Source organism: Octopus bimaculoides, chromosome 5 (assembly GCF_001194135.2).
Source record: "Octopus bimaculoides isolate UCB-OBI-ISO-001 chromosome 5, ASM119413v2, whole genome shotgun sequence".
NCBI lineage: Eukaryota > Metazoa > Mollusca > Cephalopoda > Octopoda > Octopodidae > Octopus > Octopus bimaculoides.
The window spans coordinates 61,322,003-61,339,429 of NC_068985.1; the positions used below are offsets into that span (position 1 = coordinate 61,322,003).

Sequence of the window (17,427 nt, forward strand, 5' to 3'; positions counted from 1 at the left end):
ATATATATATATATATATATATATATATATATATACAAACATACACACACGCACATATATGTGTGTATGTATGTATGTATATAATAGCCAGACAATAATCTGACAGACTTGAAAAAATATGGGAATATATGAGATTTGGTGAATCTCATATATTGCATCATATGCAGACTCTGTGGTGCTCTTTACATTGGAGAAACAGGGTGATGCCTTGGGGATCACTTTTGTGAACACATCAGAAGCATAATGCTTCATATGCCAGGCCAACCTGTTGCCACCCACTTCAACACTGAATCATTCTATTGATGATTTATCAGTGTGTGGTATGGCCTTGCACCATGGATACCCCATCTCTAGAAAATGCAAGGAGCAATGTCTCATATTTGATCTTGGCGCTATGTCCTCAACAGGTATAAATGAATATTTTTCCTTTCATCCTTTCACCCCCTTTAAATTCTTTTTTACCCTTTTTAATCCTCCTTCCACACTCTCTCTGCAACATTCCCATTTTTACTTATCTCTACTCTCACCATCACCCCTTTCCTTCTCCTTTCAATACACACTCTCCTATAACTTCTGTTTCACGTTAGCAGCCTGTGTTATTCTGCATCCATTATCAGTTGCAACCAGTTTTTCAAGCTGAGAGGATGTAAACTCTGTTTGACTTTTTCTCCTTTTCTTCTCTTTTTCTCTGCCCCTTGACAAAGGCTTGAATCCGAAACATTAGATATTCCACTCCTCATGGCAAGTTCACTGTACCCCTTTCACTTTTTCCCATATATATGTATATATATGTATGTATGTATGTGTATATATATATATATATATATATATATATATATATATATATTACTACTTTTATTATTATTTTGCTTAGGGATAGTGATACTAATAACCTAGTGTTAGAACTCAATATACATATACTTCAGAACAAAGTGTTAGTTTAGTAAAGAGCAGTAGCAAGAAACAGAAATGACAAAAGAATGTCAGTATGGATAGAGCACATATAAATGTCTCCTAGAAAACATTTGTTGCCTAAAGGGCAAGATGATTTTATTTGAAAGTTACATAATATTATTATATTAGGTCTTATATTATTGTTATCATTATTGTTGTTATGAGATCCATATTCATTGTAACTATCATCATCATCATCATCATTATTTTATGTTTAACGTTTGCTTTGCTCCAAGTCTCAGCCAGAGACCTTAAGAGACAACAACTTAGAAGTTTGTGTTATGCTTAGGGTGCCATATATTTGGTTTTGTACATAGTGTTGTTCTAGAGAATGTTTAAGAAACCATAAGAAAATTATGTGTTTGTTTTAAAATTTGAGATTACATAGACAGTATTTTATGTAGGATATGGGCAGTTCCCATGAGCACTATCTTTTAAATTTCTGCCATTTTGAGGTTTCCTGGTATCTGAGCTCGGTAGCAATCAGCCCCTTTTGCTATCATTCCTAGGGCACCTATGACAACAGGTATTGTTTTAGTCTTCAGGTTCCACATTTTGCTAATTTCTATTTCAAGATCTTTATATTTGCTCAGTTTTTGGTAGGTCTTGACAGATACATTTATATTGATTGGGACAGTCATATCAATGAGGAGGCATGGTTTTTGTCTGAAGTCTTTCAATATGATATCTGGCCTATTTGCATCTATCTTTCTGTCAGTTTGAATGGTGAAGTTCCAGAGGAGTGAGATGTGACCATTTTCAAGCACTGGAGGTGGTTTGTGTTCCCATCAGTTTTTATCATGGGGCAAGTCCAGGTTTTTGCAAATTACCCAGTCAAACATATTGTGCAGCTCTATCATGCCTGTTGCTGGAAAGGAGTCAAGTGCTTCTAGTAGACTGCATGTCTGAAATTTTCTGCAGACTATATACTGTTGGTTCTAATAAGTTATAGTCTGAGAAACTCGTTGGTGATGCCTTAATATTTTGGATATATAATGTGTTATTTGTGGAGCAGAGGTCCAGTACATTTTTACCCCTTGTTGGGTAGAGCACTATTTGCTCCAGGAATAGCCTGTTTGTAAGGTCACATGGAAATCTGGCCTCAGAGGGGAGATTTGACATCAGCAAATTTGAAGTCTCTTAGAAGTATGTGAAGACTGTCATCTAGGTTGTTTAATACAGCTTCCATCTTTTTGAGACTCTCTTCAAATGAGTAGCCATGATTTGGAGTATCTAGTGGGAAATATGTAGTGCACATTACCATTATAATCTGTTTAATGTCTACCATCAGTGAGTCACAAACTGAGTTTGAGTGTGACAGGAAAATTACAGGAGTGACATTTTCCTAGATGTACATTGCAACACCATCATGAGTTCTTTCCATCCTATTAGTTTGAAATACAATATACTTCAATATGTGTATTGCAGCATCTGCTGTGTCAGTGGTCAGATGTGTTTCTGTTATTGCTTGATGATATGTAACTAAGTCTCTCAAGTATGAAGTTTTATGCTGATGGGATGTTACAAGGCTCCTGGTATTCAGTGGGAATGTTGGGGTGACATACGGGGTGTCAGTAGTGGCTGCTGGCCTGGCATTTGTGGAGGCATCAGGGGTGGCTTGTTTGCAGTGGTGTTGTGTGCTGATATGTGTTTCTGTGACATAATGTTTGATGAAGCCAGGCCAGCTTCCAGATCCTCTGAACCTAATCAAAAAAGTATGCTGCTTGTCTGCTGCTGTCTGCACCTCATCTATATTTTGCCTCATCTTAGGAGTGGTGCATGCAACAGCTGAATGTTTCCAGGGCAGAAGCTGTATGTATTGTAATCTGGTCTTGTGTCCTTTCTGATTCTGATGGAAGTGTTTACTTCCTCAGGAACAGTTTTATCTGGTTTTGAATTGAGTAAAACAGATACAGTTCACAAGGGACTTGGAATGAGCAAATAATCAGCCTGTCCCAGTATCTCCATACTAGACTGCTTGAGTTTTCTTTTTCACAGAGCCTTTGTTTCTGCAAGTTCTACATTTTTTATCTTTCTTCTCACCTTGGACCAACAGCCTTCCACAGTTTGCTTTCTTTCTTGTGTCTCCACCTTCATCTTTGGTTTCTCTGTATTTCCTGGTTTGTCTTTGTTTTGCTGCTGTTCTCCTTGGGCTCACAGTTGCTTAGAATGCTGATGTCTGTTTTGTTGCATTAGTCTCTCACAGTACCACTTTGACCCTTCATAAATTCTATTGAGTTTGTCGAGAGTGTGTCACTGGTTTCTTTTCGATCTTTTTCATATTACCCCACTTTTTTAAGACACTGATTAATAATTCAATATGCAATGTAACAAGGGCAGATGAAGAAATAAATTCGTTTGTATTTGAGCTGTGGTTTGGTGAATAGCAATGCTCTTCAGGGTTTCTGTGATTAGGTTGTTTGGTGATGATCCTTCTGCTAAGTTTCATGAAGGAAGTATTGCTTTCATTTCTTCAAACTACCAGTTTGTTTGGATTTTAAAGGTGTAGTTGGTATTGCTGAGGTTCATTTTGTTCAGATAGGGAAGAAAGGAGAGTAGGAAGAAGTAGAGAGAGAGAGAGAGAGAGAGAGAGAGAGAGAGAGAGAGAGAGTAAATGGACGTGAAGCAGCAGAGAGGGAAAAACAGAGATAAGAGAATCTCAGTGAGAGGAACAGAGAGATAAATCAATGTGAATAGAGTCGAAAAGATAGAAAGGGATCAATTTATTATATACATACATATAAGTCAAAAGGACTTAAGAAAAAAATGCCACTGTAAAGCCTATCTTTTGTGTTAAATATGAGGATTTTAGGAAAAGATTAACAGAAAGATTAATACAATGTACACACACATAAGTACACATATGGATAGCATGTTGAAGCAATATCCTTTCAGGTGAGGAAAAGATGAAAGAGTTTAGCTGTATGAGCTTTTCTTGAGGTTTTTAGTAATGAAAAGGCATCAGGAATGGAAAATAAGTTACGTTTAAGTTGTCGCAAAACTTATCTACTCATCAAAACTTATCGCTTTGTTCAAAATTTATCTACTTATCTACTAGTTTGACAATCTAGAAGAATACTGACATATGTTACTTGATAAATTATATAGCAGAAGAAAATAAGTACAAGAAAGATATGGTCGTCTAAAACCCAGGAAAGTGGTGCATAGTCACTAAACGATATTAAGGCATGTTTTGGGGAGTTTAAATAACCAAAATCCAAGGGACAGCTATAGGTGGTGGTATTTGTGGTCTGTGTTGTTAGATTAATTATCTCAATGTTTGAAATTAATTACTGTTAATAAAATTATAGCTTATTAGATTTTTAACTTAATCTATAGGAATGAAACTTTAGAAAATATTTTTATTACTTCGTTTAGATCAGTTTGATCTCTGATCGCCTATTGAGGATATGTACATAATATCAGGTAGTATTCAAACTAGGAACCTGTATGCCTAAATTGAGAAGAAATGTAGTATGGATGACAATGTGTGTGTGTGTGTGTGTGTGTGTGTGCGTGCGCGAGTGTGTCTGTGTGTGTGTGTCTGCGTGCGTGCGTGTGTAAACAAAATTGCTTCATCCTTATTAGCTGAAAAATTCTAGTAGAATAAAATAAATCTTTATCGTGATGTTTAGAGTTATTTCCCTTAGAAGTGGTGTAATAATTGGAGTTATTTCCCTTACACAATAGTTAATGCCTCGTATTAGTTGCTTCATACCAAATGTATTTGGGAAGATATTCGAAATTTGTAATACGATATAATCGTAGGCGCAGTATGAGTGAATGATTAAGAAGTTCGCTTTGCAACCACAACGTTCCAGATTCCATCCTTCTATGTGGCATCTTGGACAAATGTCTTATTTTATAACCTTGGATCGCTCCATACCTTGTGAAATTATGTACAAGTTAATGAGGGCTGCACTCGTAATTCAAAAGATGCAGCCCTGTCACACTGATTCTGCCTGAGAATTACATTAAGGATAACCTACAAGTTAATTCAGTTGATTGAACAACTGAATCCTCATCGTCGAATAATGGAAATTCCCGAGCACCACCACCACTGCCACAATACAACCGATAATAGCCACATCTCGCAATCGAGTATGACATTGGTAGCATGTGCCATGCTTTTGAAGATAGTTTTAGATACCAATGTAGTCACGAGCAGACATAAACGTCTTGACCCTCACTCATCTTAAAACACTGAGAGCAAAGTGAAAGGAAGCACCTTGCTCAACATGTCTAAACCAGTAATGGAACCCACGAACATGTGATCATGAGACTAACATCCTAACCACTTGGCCACATGCCTACACAATATAATATGGGAAAACAGGATCAAAAGGCAAAACGAAACAAAATCGAATATAGCAGTACAGTATATCTGTCTGTCTGTCTGTCTATCTATCAAAGTGCTCTAAACAAGTAGGTATTTATCCTGTTGCTCTAATAATGATAGGTATGAAGCTGAGAGTGCAATTTGGGTACTGGATTTGCAAACCCCATAGATGTCCTTATATATCTATTATGGCCAATCATACCAATCAGTTTTGCAGTAGGTGTTCAGCAGAGTGTAGGTAACAGTCCAATTATGTAATCCTGTGCTCTTCAGAGTTAGCTGTTATGGAATGATATGGCAGTCGCCATATTTCATTCCATAACAGTTACCTCTGAAGATTGCAGGGTTACATATTCAGATTTTTACCTATAACACTCCGTTGAACATCTAGTGTGAAACAGATTAGTAAGATCGGCCGTAATTGATATATAATGCTGTACACTTTGATTAATACTGACAGATATACGAGTACATTTTTTCTTGACTTATGGACTCTTAGACAGCTTACACACACACACACACACACACACACACACACACACACACACACACACACACACACACACACACACACACACACACACGTGTTCTTCTCTCTCTTTTAGAGTAAATTTTCACCAGCCACCTACTTGGTAGCAAGGTGGTGAAGGAAAGCATCACGTTTTGTTAATCATCCTTTAAGTCTTTAAAACGGTCTTGCAGAATTTTATAGTTCCAGATAATGTGATCATTTGTGGCATATGAATCAAGGATTTGTATTCTCTCCCCAAGAACCCAAGTTCAGCCATACTTTGCTGTAGACAGGTATTTATCTTGTTGCTCTAATAATAATAGGTATGAAGCTGAAAGTACATCTTGGGTACTGGATTTGCAAACTTCTAATCAATGGTCTATAGATGTCCCTTTTCTCTTGTATTTTTCTAACCACATTGGTATCTAGAGGGCAGCTGATTTCCACAACAGAGCATATCTTTTCCTTGTGATCCCAGAAAACAATATCTGGCCAGTTGTATCTTAACTTGGTTGTTTTAATTTTTAAGTTCTACCAATATTCTTCTGAACCATTGGACTCAATATAGTCAAATTCGTCTGTAGGTGTTTTCTTTTTTGTTATCCTGATCCAGACTATTCTGGTCATAGCATCATGCCTCATACCTCATGCAAAGATAATATCTAGAAGACATTTTCTCACAATTGGAAATGATGTGGATGATGTCTTTAGTCTTCGTTTTGCACAGCTGACATTTGTTGTCTGTGAACGTTTTCGTTTTTTATGCTGTAGTTACTTGGTGGAAATCTCTTGTTCTTGAATTGCATTGAAGTAGTCTTCAAAGAGGGATGTCATAAATTTGTTGTTATACGTATGTATGTATGTATGCATGTATGTATGTATGTATGTATGTATGTATGTATGCATGCATACATGTATGTATGTATGTATGTTTGTGTATAAATAAATATATATATTTATTTATATACATATATATATACACACACACAAGGGGGAGCTGAAAAGTTCCTGGCTTTGGGTAAAAGGAAATGCTGGAGGATCCATTAATAATGTCTTTATTCAGCATATCCTCCTCTTAGATTCACACACTTATTTCAGCAGCCCTTTAGTTTTTCTAAGCTCTGTAAAAGAACTTAGGAAGATGGGCCTCTAACCTGGCCTTTCATGATACTCTTAAAGCCAGGAACTTTTCAGCATCCTTTCATATATGTGTACATGTATGTGTTTATATACAGGTGACCTTGTCAATGCTGGTGCCATGTAATTAGCACTGGTGCTGGTGTCACATAATAAGCACCCATTACACTCTGTAAGGTGGTTGGTATTACGAAGGGAATTCAGCTGTAGAAACCATGCCAAAACAGACAATGGAACCTGGTATGACTCCTGGTCTTGCCAGCTCCCGTCAAATTGTCTAACCCATGCCAATATGGAAAATGGGTGTTAAATGAAGAAAATGATGATGATGATATGAGGATTGGCCGAAAAATTTGGAGATTGACCAAGATACTCTCATGGAATGTAGCCAAATGAGGTTTATTTTTCAACATAGCCCCCTTCTTCCATTGGTGTTGCAGTGCTTGGATTCCGTTGCCAAAAAAAAAAAAAAATCATTAATAGCAGACATGATGTCATCATCACTGTAATACTGGTTCCCAACCAAGTATTTTTTCATGTTGGGGAGGATAGTGAAGGTGATTAATCAGTTCAAAGACACAGTCACACACAACAGCCATTGAAATTAAGGATGTGTGCTGAAGCATTGTTCTAATGAGACAAAACCCCTTTTATCAGTTTTCCTGATTGTTTGGCCTTGATAGCCTTTCATAACTGCTTCAACAAGTTGGCATAGTACTCTCCATTGATGGTGCTCCCCTTTTCAAGATAGTCAATAAATGCAATACTTCTTGCACTCTAAAACATTGAGACCATCACCTTCCCTGCAGATGAAACAACCTTGGCCTCTTTTGGAGCAGGTGAGGAAGGGTATTTCCACTGCATGAATTGTCTCTTTATTTCTGGCTCAAAATGATGAAGCCAACATTCATCCTGGATTAGGAAACATTCAAGGAAACCAGCTGGATCTACTTCAAACAATGTCAGATTTTCCTGTGATGTGATCAGCCTGGTGTACTTTTGATCAGGTGTTAGAAGACATGGCAGCCACTGAGCAGAAGCCTTTGTCATGTCAAGTTCATTGTGCAGAATATTCTCAAGTCTCACATAGGATATGCTTACAGCATTGACTATTTGATTTATAGTCAATTGTCTGTCATCAATCACTATGTGGTGAACACATTCAATGTTTCCCTTGGTGTCATCCAGAGCTTGGGTCATTTTCACGACTCTTCCTTTCCCTCCTAAATTCAGCTGCCCACTTTTGCACTGTTGATAAAGCATCATCCCCCTAATGTAGCAACCATGTCAGTATAAATGTCCTTGGGGAGAAAGCCCTTTTTCTGCAGGTACTTGATAACAACACGATGCCAAAGTTTGTCGATTTTTAAGCGATATCACTACTAGTTACTTTTGAAGTGTTCTTTAAACAGTGAGTAATCAGTTTACCTGGAAAGAAACAATACAGTTATTAAAAGAAGAGTTGAAATTAATGCATGCAAGATTTCACAGCTCTAGCATCACCCCTTCATAGTTAGTCTATTAACTTTTCAGTCTGTCCTTGTGTGTATGTTTATGTGTACATGTATGTTTTGGAGGTGTGAAATGTGTGGCCATGAACTCCATTCCAAGGCAAGGTATGCCAACCATCTGAAGTCCCATGAAAAATCAACTGTATGCAATGTTTTCCCTCCCAGACTAGGTGATTCAATGTGTGTGGTGTGTGAAAGGGCTTGCAATATGATTTCGGGTCTGAAGAGACTCATGGTGGTTAACAGTGATCATATTTCACAGAGTGATCAGATCAATCTTGTGGAAGTTACAACTTTTATCTGTCACCTATGCTTCAAACCATGCAGCTCTGCAGTGGGACTGAACAGTCATCTGAGGGTCAAAGACAGAAAGGAAGGCAGTCAATTATATTGCAAAATTATATTGCAAGTCAGTGAATCAATTCCGCCCACTTGGTTTCCACACACACACACACACACATGCATTAGATAGTTCCATCAATTATTATAAATGAATATTTCAATTGTACAATTAACTTATAACTAATTATTGTATTTTAGTGTAAGTGGATCTGTATTCCCCAGACATGTGTACATTTAAAAGTAATTCCCGGTCAGAATCAACATGACACACAGTGTACATTCCATCTAGGTAGCTTCTTCACAGTACATCTAAGTACATTCCATCTTGGTAGCTTCTTTACAGTTTCTGTTACAGACTGTCACATGACACAAGTCGGATTGAGGTTGTAGGAAGTAAAGTTATTTTATTTAGGTTGCCATGTTGTGAGATTGAACCAGCATCTACATGGTTGTGGAGTAAACTTAACCACATTGTCGCAGTCTAGGATGCATGTACACACATAAATACATATGAATACACATACACATGGATATGTATATGAAAAACTGGTTTTATGTATGTAATTTTTATTTGCTTACATCATCAAACAATCATCTGATAATTATGTCATAACTATCTAACAACACAAAATATGTAATAACCATTTAATAAACATCAAACCTCAAATAGTCATCGATAAATATCTCATAACCATCTAGTAAATATCTAACAATCATATATTAAATTTATAATAATCATGTAATAATTGTTAAATAACCATCTAATAAAAATTTAATACTCATCTAAAAGCCATATAATAACCTTTTAGTAACTCTCTCATGATTATGTAACAACCATCTAAGAACCATTAGTAACAATATAATAACCATCGAATGCCCATGAATTAACCATCAAATATCTGTCTTACAATCATGTAATAACCCACAATTAATAAACTAATAACCTACTAACAGTCTTGTAATAACCATTGAATGACCCTCAAATAAGCATGCATTTCTGCCCCATGGTTTGAAATATCAACTTTTCTAAATCAAATCCAAGAAATGTTTATCAAATGTGTAAAATATTACAAAACTGTTTTACTTAAAATGCTAAATTGGAACCATAAACTTTATTGTCCTATTCTATTATCATACCTTTTGATACCAATATGGGACTCTGAGAAATCACAAATGTAAAATTCTTTAAAATAGAAATAATTCAGAAAAGTGAAGAAATCAGTAGAATTTTCAGTTGGTTAGAGAGATTTCCATGTAGGAAAATAACGAAAGAAAATGTTCTCTTCAAAAGAGTTTTCCTTATAGCTAAATAAATAATAATCCCAAAATTAATATAAAATAACCAGTTGGTAGATCTGAATATTGAAACACACTACCAATACGGATGAGAGAAAAATATACTTAATCCTATCAAAATCTTTATTTTAAACAAGGGATCCACAGAGAAATGGAAATTAAAGAATCTTGCTGTATCCCACCAGTCTTGGTATCAGAATTTTTTAATGGTCTATATTATATAAAGCAAGATATATTTGTGTAGACAGCTGCAAAGTAATTTTACTAAAAGACACTAATTACATAATTATGCAGAAAATATACTAAAAATGATCCAATTATTCATAGAAGGCAAGAAGAATGATGCTATTGCTGAGGGATGGCAAAGCTTAGAGTTTCAGCGTGGCAGATTGCTACTTTGGTTAGATGTTCCATCAACGTTTAGCTTTACCTTTCATTCCACTGAGATTGATAAATAATTATTTATAAAATAGTGAAATTAATTCCAAAATTCAAACGCTGCCTCCTTGAAATGGTCTCATGCTAATCAGAAAAAGAAATATATTTATAAATCTCGTCAAAGAAATGTAAATTGGAAGACACAGTAAGACACCAGGCTAAATTCTTTATAATTCTATCAAAATATCTTCTGAATTAAAATACCATCGAGTCAGAAATTGGTGAAAGAAATGTTTCAGTCAACTACAGTCTTCTCCTATAAGGGACAATGTACCTAATCAATACAAAGCACTGTTAGTACAACTCTCAATAAACTTTATTAGGAAGATAATATTAATAAAACACTTTCAATTAGAATAGATTAAAATCCTATTTTTTGATTGCAAGATTTGCCAGAAACTCAACTGAATTCCTAAGTTCCTTAGAATTCAAGTTCCTTAATGACCAAATGTCAAATGGATTGCTCTGAATCAAACACTTTGTAAGGATTTTCAACTATAGGGAATATTTCAGTCCTATTCAGCAGATGGTATTAAGAGTACAGAATACTTTGAACCAAATATTCTATAAATGGTTTCTACTGTTGTGGAAAATTCCTGACAAGAATGTCTTTCTCTAACTTTCTCTTTAGCTATGTTCACCAAAGTTAAACACAAGATGAAATGCAATGCACTGTGCAATACCAGTAGCTTGGTTTGAACACATGACATAGCTACTTGAGCATCAAAGAAATAACAACTCTTGACAAGATTAGTATCAAGCAAAAGTATGTTATCTTTGTCAAGGTTGCAGTCCAACCAATTGCTGTTGTATTTATAATATGAACTCTGACATTGGTTGCTGATGTGTATGAGTGTCATTACTTAAGTAGTTTCTAGCAGATAGCCATCCCCACCTTGTTAGCTTCTCTTTAATTAGTTACTGTAAGGAAAGATTCCATAACAGATAATTTGCCTTTTGAGAGTTGCAAAGGAAGAGAAGGTGAAGTGGGCAAGGGTTACACTAAATGTGTACATAAATATACATTGTGCTGAATATATATATATATATATATATATTCATATAAGAGAGAGGGCGAGAGAGAGAGAGAGAGAGAGAGAGAGAGAGAGCAAGAGCAAGAGGTGTATGTTCACATGCTCATCTCCACATATAAAACAGGTTCATGAAGACAACTTCCTGTGTTTAGGTCATCCAGGTTTAATTTGGACATTTATAACTTATCTGTCTGCTGGCTTACTGGACTAATCTCAGCTAAATTCCATGACTGGGCAGCTGTGCTCTGCAGTCTTTTATTCAGACATTGTCAATTCTTTTTAGGGAATGAACACACAATATTGAGCAGGCCAAAATCTTACTTCAATATCTTATACTCCACATTTTAACAACTTTCTAACTTTATTTTCTTTTTAATCATTTAATGAAAACAAAATATATATGTTTTGCTGGTATCCAAATTGTTTTTATAGAATTTTGCCATCACACCAAGATTAATTTATATTTTTCTACAATTTCATTCTACTGATTTATCACAATAGTTTATAAGTTCAGAATTAAAACCTAAGACTTAGAAATTTTTAAATGTTGATTCAGTAAAAGACTTCATATTGCAAAGAAAAGAAAAAGGAGAAAAAAAACAAAAATCTACAAAAGGAGCAAAATAGCTGGAAAATATCCAAATCCATCCAAATTTTACATATCCAAAAATGGAATCACGGATGTTATTTCAAAGGAATATATTTGAGTGTTATCTGTGTGGTGTTATAGTAACAAAACCAAAAGCTTTGCCATGTCTCCACAGTTTTTGTGTTGAATGTCTTAGTATCTATATTTCTGCCAATGCCATTGACGCAACAAAGACATTTCCTTGTCCACAGTGCTTGAGAAACATTAAACCAAAAGACACATCAAAACCTATTCAAGAATGGGCAGCTTTATTCCCAGATAATATTTTCCTCCTTAATCTGCTGAACAACTCAAAGATTAGATCACTTTTAAATATCACCAATGAAAGTAATATAATGAAGAAGAAACCGTTTTCTAAGATTGCATACTTTAATTGCCCTTCACTGAGGAAAAAAGGTAAAATTTCTGATTTTTATACAAAGCAATCTGTGAGTAGTCAATATATTACAAAGTCTGTGACATACTCGACAAAATCAGCTAAAACGATAGTTGAAAGTACCCCTTGTAACAAAAAACACTTTCAGTTTGAAAGCAAAAGAAATACTGATATTAGCTATACTAGAATCTTCCGAAGTAACCGGAAACCAATGTTGGATAACAGGGTATCAGAAACACATTTCAAGAATTATTTTGTTAATAAACCAAACCCAGTTGAGAAAGGAACAAATGTTAAGCAGGATATTAAATGTAAAAGCAATGTTTCTAATGACTGTCAAAGTAATTCAAACATGAATAAAAACAGCAAAGAAGTCCATGCAGAACTTTTTGATGGGTTCAAATGTACAATCCCTGGAATTGAAATTACAAGTGAACCAAGCAACATTCTAGTTACTGCCGATGGCTGTATTTTAGTGGCTGACCCAAAGAACAAGAACATCAAGAAGTTTTCTCAAGAAGGACTCCTACTTGACTTATATAAACTAAATTCAGCACCATCAGACATAACACTTATTTCAACAACTCAGATTGCAATCAGTTTCTTCTTAAGTTTTGAACTGTGTTTCTTTACACTCAGCAAACCTTTCAAGGTTACTGGAAGATTGTCAGTACCAAAACAATATCAGAAACTTTCTCGTGGTGTCGGCTGGACATTGGTAGGGCTCAGTATGAAACCAGGAGGACTGGCAACATTGGATGTATTCTCTTTCACTGGGGAAATAATAAACAGTTTAATTGTTCATGTGAAAGGTGAATGTGCTTACCTGACCACATCCCCACATGGGGATATACTCATTTCTAGTTGCAAAGATAAAATATTAAGTTGTTACGATGTTAATGGAGCATTGAAGTTCCTGTATTTTAATACTGACCAGGCTGCTGTTATAGACCCAAAGGGCTTATGTATTGATCCAGATGGCTTTATATATCTTGCTGATGGTAAAGTCAGCAAAATCCACAGGCTCAAACCTGATGGTACCTATGACTGTGAGTTTTTGTCAGCTTTTGATGGAATTGACCGGCCTGCAGTAATGTGCATGGATAAAACTGGTTACAAGTTGATTGCTGCACAATCAAATGGAGAAATTAAAATGTTCATTCGTCATCCTCACGTGAAGATAAATAAGTAACTGAATACCAACAATAACAATGATTAAATTGCCAGTAGAAAGTAAATGAAGTAAAGTTGCTGTCATTACATTAATCAATCATCAAACTGATTTTATTAAATACACATGAATTATAGACATCCTAAATACATTGTTTCCAAGGTAATGTATTTCACTCTTGCATTTTTTACCTAACATTTCTCATGTATTTGTTTTATATATTTTAATGACACTTCTTTCTCTTCCACATCCTCTTCTTTGACATCATCATTATTATCAGTGCAATTAAATAATTTATATAAGTATATTTATATGTTTGTACTATTTAGCATATATTATTAAGTGTATGTATACATTTATAATATATATCTTAACACTGTGTATTTATGTCTCTATTAAAAATATTTGTATATATATACATTTATGCTATATATATATATATATATGTGTGTGTGTGTGTGTGTGTGTATGCATGTATGTGTATATATATGTGTGTTGTCTGTATATATATACACATATACATACATATATACACACACATATATATATTATATATATATCATATATATATATATAAAACATTGGACTCCTCATTCGCGTAATCATATATAAAATGTTGGACTTCTCATTCACATAATCACTGAAGCTGGAGCTTTACTCAGCATTACCTGATATCTTTGGGTCTTAGTGACACCATTACCTCTCATAACCTATATATATATATGTGTGTGTGTGTGTGTGTGTGTGTGTGTGTGCTATATATATACATATATATATATATATATATATATATATATATATGTGAGTAAAAATAAATACAAAAAAAGGGTTTTGTATGATCGTGTATAGAGGAATATATTATTTTATCTAAAAGAATTCCAACTCTGTTTTTTATGTTTTATTTATATTCTTGTAAAATTAATGTGGGATATAGAATATGGAATATATAATATATAATATAAAAATGGATGGTACAATGAAATGAAGTATTGAATGTCTTATTGAATATATGGAATATGTCTTGTTAAATATATGAAATATTGAGTGTTCAATATAAAGGATTAAATATATAAAGGCGAATACGTATTTTCAATACCTTGTGGTATTCATCATGGCAGACTGTAACAGACAGTCTGTTACAGTCTGTCAGATGGCTACACTAGGCTCCAATTTGATTTGGCAGAGTTTCTATAGCTGGATGCCCTTCCTAACGCCAACCACTCTGAGAGTGTTGTGGGTGCTTTTACGTGCCACCGGCATGAAAGCCAGTCCAGCAGCACTGGCAACGACCTCACTCAAATGTCTTTTCACGTGCCATGAGCACAAGAGCCAGGAAGGCAACACTGGTAACAATCACACTCAAATGCTGCTATTTACATGCCACTGGCATGGAAGCCAGACAGCTACTCTGACAACGATCATGCTCGGACGGTGCTCTTAGCGCTCCACTGGTACAGGTGCCATCACAATTTCGCTTTCACTTGCCCCAACAGGTCTTCGCAAGCCGAGTTTAGTGTCCAATGAAGGAGACGTTGGCATGGGTGCCAGTCGTCGTATTTAGTTCGATTTCGATTTCACTTGCCTCAACAGGTCTTTGCAAGCAGAGTTTAGTGTCCAATGAAGGAAAGGTATGCATAAGTGGGCTGGCTACACCCATGGCAGAGGCCTTAGATTATGGTCTCACTTGGCTTGCCGGGTCTTCTCACGCACAGCATATTTCCAAAAGTTTCGGTCACAAGTCATTGCCTCGGTGAGGCCTAAATTCGAAGCTCATGCTTCACTACCTCATCCCAGGTCTTCCTGGGTCTACCTCTTCCACAGGTTCCCTCAACTGCTAGGGTGGGGCACTTTTTCACTCAGCTATCTTCATCTATTCTTGCCACATGACCATACCAGCGCAATCGTCTTTCTTGCACACCAAAACTGATGTTTCTTAGGTTCAACTTTCCTCTCAAGGTACTTAGGCTCTGTCGAGTATGCACACTGACATTGCACATCCATCGGAGCATACTGGCTTCATTCCTTGCGAGTTTACACATGTCCTCAGCAGTCATGGCCCATGTTTCACTGCCATGTAGCATGGCTGTTCATACACATGCGTCATACAGTGTGCCTTTTACTCTGAGTGAGAGGCCCTTTGTCACCAGCAGAGGTAAGAGCTCTCTGAACTTTGCCCAGGCTATTCTTATTTTAGCAGTGCAGCTACACTTTCAGCACACCCTCCCCCACTACTAACTTGGTCATCTAGATAGCAGAAGCTATCAACCACTTCTAGTTTTTCTCCCTGGAATGTGGCAGAAGTTGTTTTCTGAACATTTACAGTGTTTATAGCTCCTGAACATCTGCTACATACAAAAACTAAATTCCTAGTTAACCTTCCTTTAATATTGATGCACCTCTTATGTGTCCATAGCTTACGCTGGGTACATCTTATAGAGTTTCTACCTACGTCTTTTCTACAGATTGAGCAGGGCCATCTACCTGAAGGGGTTTGTATTTTGTCTACCTTCCTACTTATTAGGACTTTGGTTTTAGCTAGGTTGACTCTAAGGCCCTTCGATTCTAGTCCTTGCTTCCTCACCTGAAACTCTAGTTCTGATAGTGACTCAGTAATTAGTGCAAGGTCATCATCATAGAGGAGCTCCCAGGGAGATCCTGTCTTGAATTCCCGTGTTATTGCCTGGAGGACTATGATAAATAGGAGCGAGCTGAGGACTGAACCTTGGTGGACCCCTACATATATATATATATATATATATATACATATTATACACATGACTGGCTTTTTCTATGAAATCCACTCACAAGGCTTTGGTTGGCCCAAGGCTGTAATGGAAGACACTTGCCCAAGGTGCCACACAGTGAAACTTAGCCTAGAACCACATGGTTAGGAAATAAACATATAAACAAACATACACATATATATATACATATAGATATATACATATATGTATATATACATATATATTTGTATGCATATATATACATATATATATGGAGATAGTGATGCAAATAAACACACTTAGGCTTGATATATAAAGTATACGTACATGCATATACACATGTAAAATTATATGGGGATATACAGAGAGAAATAAAAACTGAAAATGTTCATGTATGAGCATATAAATATCTATGATATTTATATATGTACATGGAGTTCAAAAGACACAGAAACCTAAGAGAGGGTGTAGTACTTCAGGTTTCTGTAAATATATAAATATCTATATGCTTATACACAAGTGTTTGTCTTCTGAATATTTTCAGTTTTTAATTTCTCTCTCTCTCTCTCTCTATATATATATATATCCCTATATATATTTACATCTGTATATGTATGTATGGCTATTTTACATACAAAGCCCATTTGTGTTTATTTGCACCACTACCTCCATATCCTCTTATTGCCGCTTTTTACTCTGCCGACTTAGTTCTCAAGAAAGACTTTGGAGTGTAATTTCAAATCATTTGAGCACGGCTATGTGTTCTCTATATTGAGCATCTCTGGACCTTGCCTATTGACTCTGCATATGTGTGTCTGTGTGTGTATGTGTATATATATATATATATACACACACACACACACACATACATATGCATACATATATATATATATATATATATATATATATATATATATATATATATATATATATATATATATATATA

General features: G+C 35.5%; 1 protein-coding gene across 1 annotated transcript in view; it reads left to right on the top strand.

Moving 5' to 3' along the window:
• Positions 1–11,690: 11,690 nt before the first annotated feature.
• Positions 11,691–17,427, top strand: part of LOC128247800 (uncharacterized) — a 47,885-nt gene continuing 42,148 nt past the window's right edge. The window contains exon 1 of the mRNA XM_052967736.1: positions 11,691–13,920. Coding sequence (XP_052823696.1) covers positions 12,232–13,779 — 1,548 coding nt within the window. The 5' untranslated portion in view covers positions 11,691–12,231 and the 3' untranslated portion in view covers positions 13,780–13,920. The remainder of the gene's footprint in view (positions 13,921–17,427) is intronic.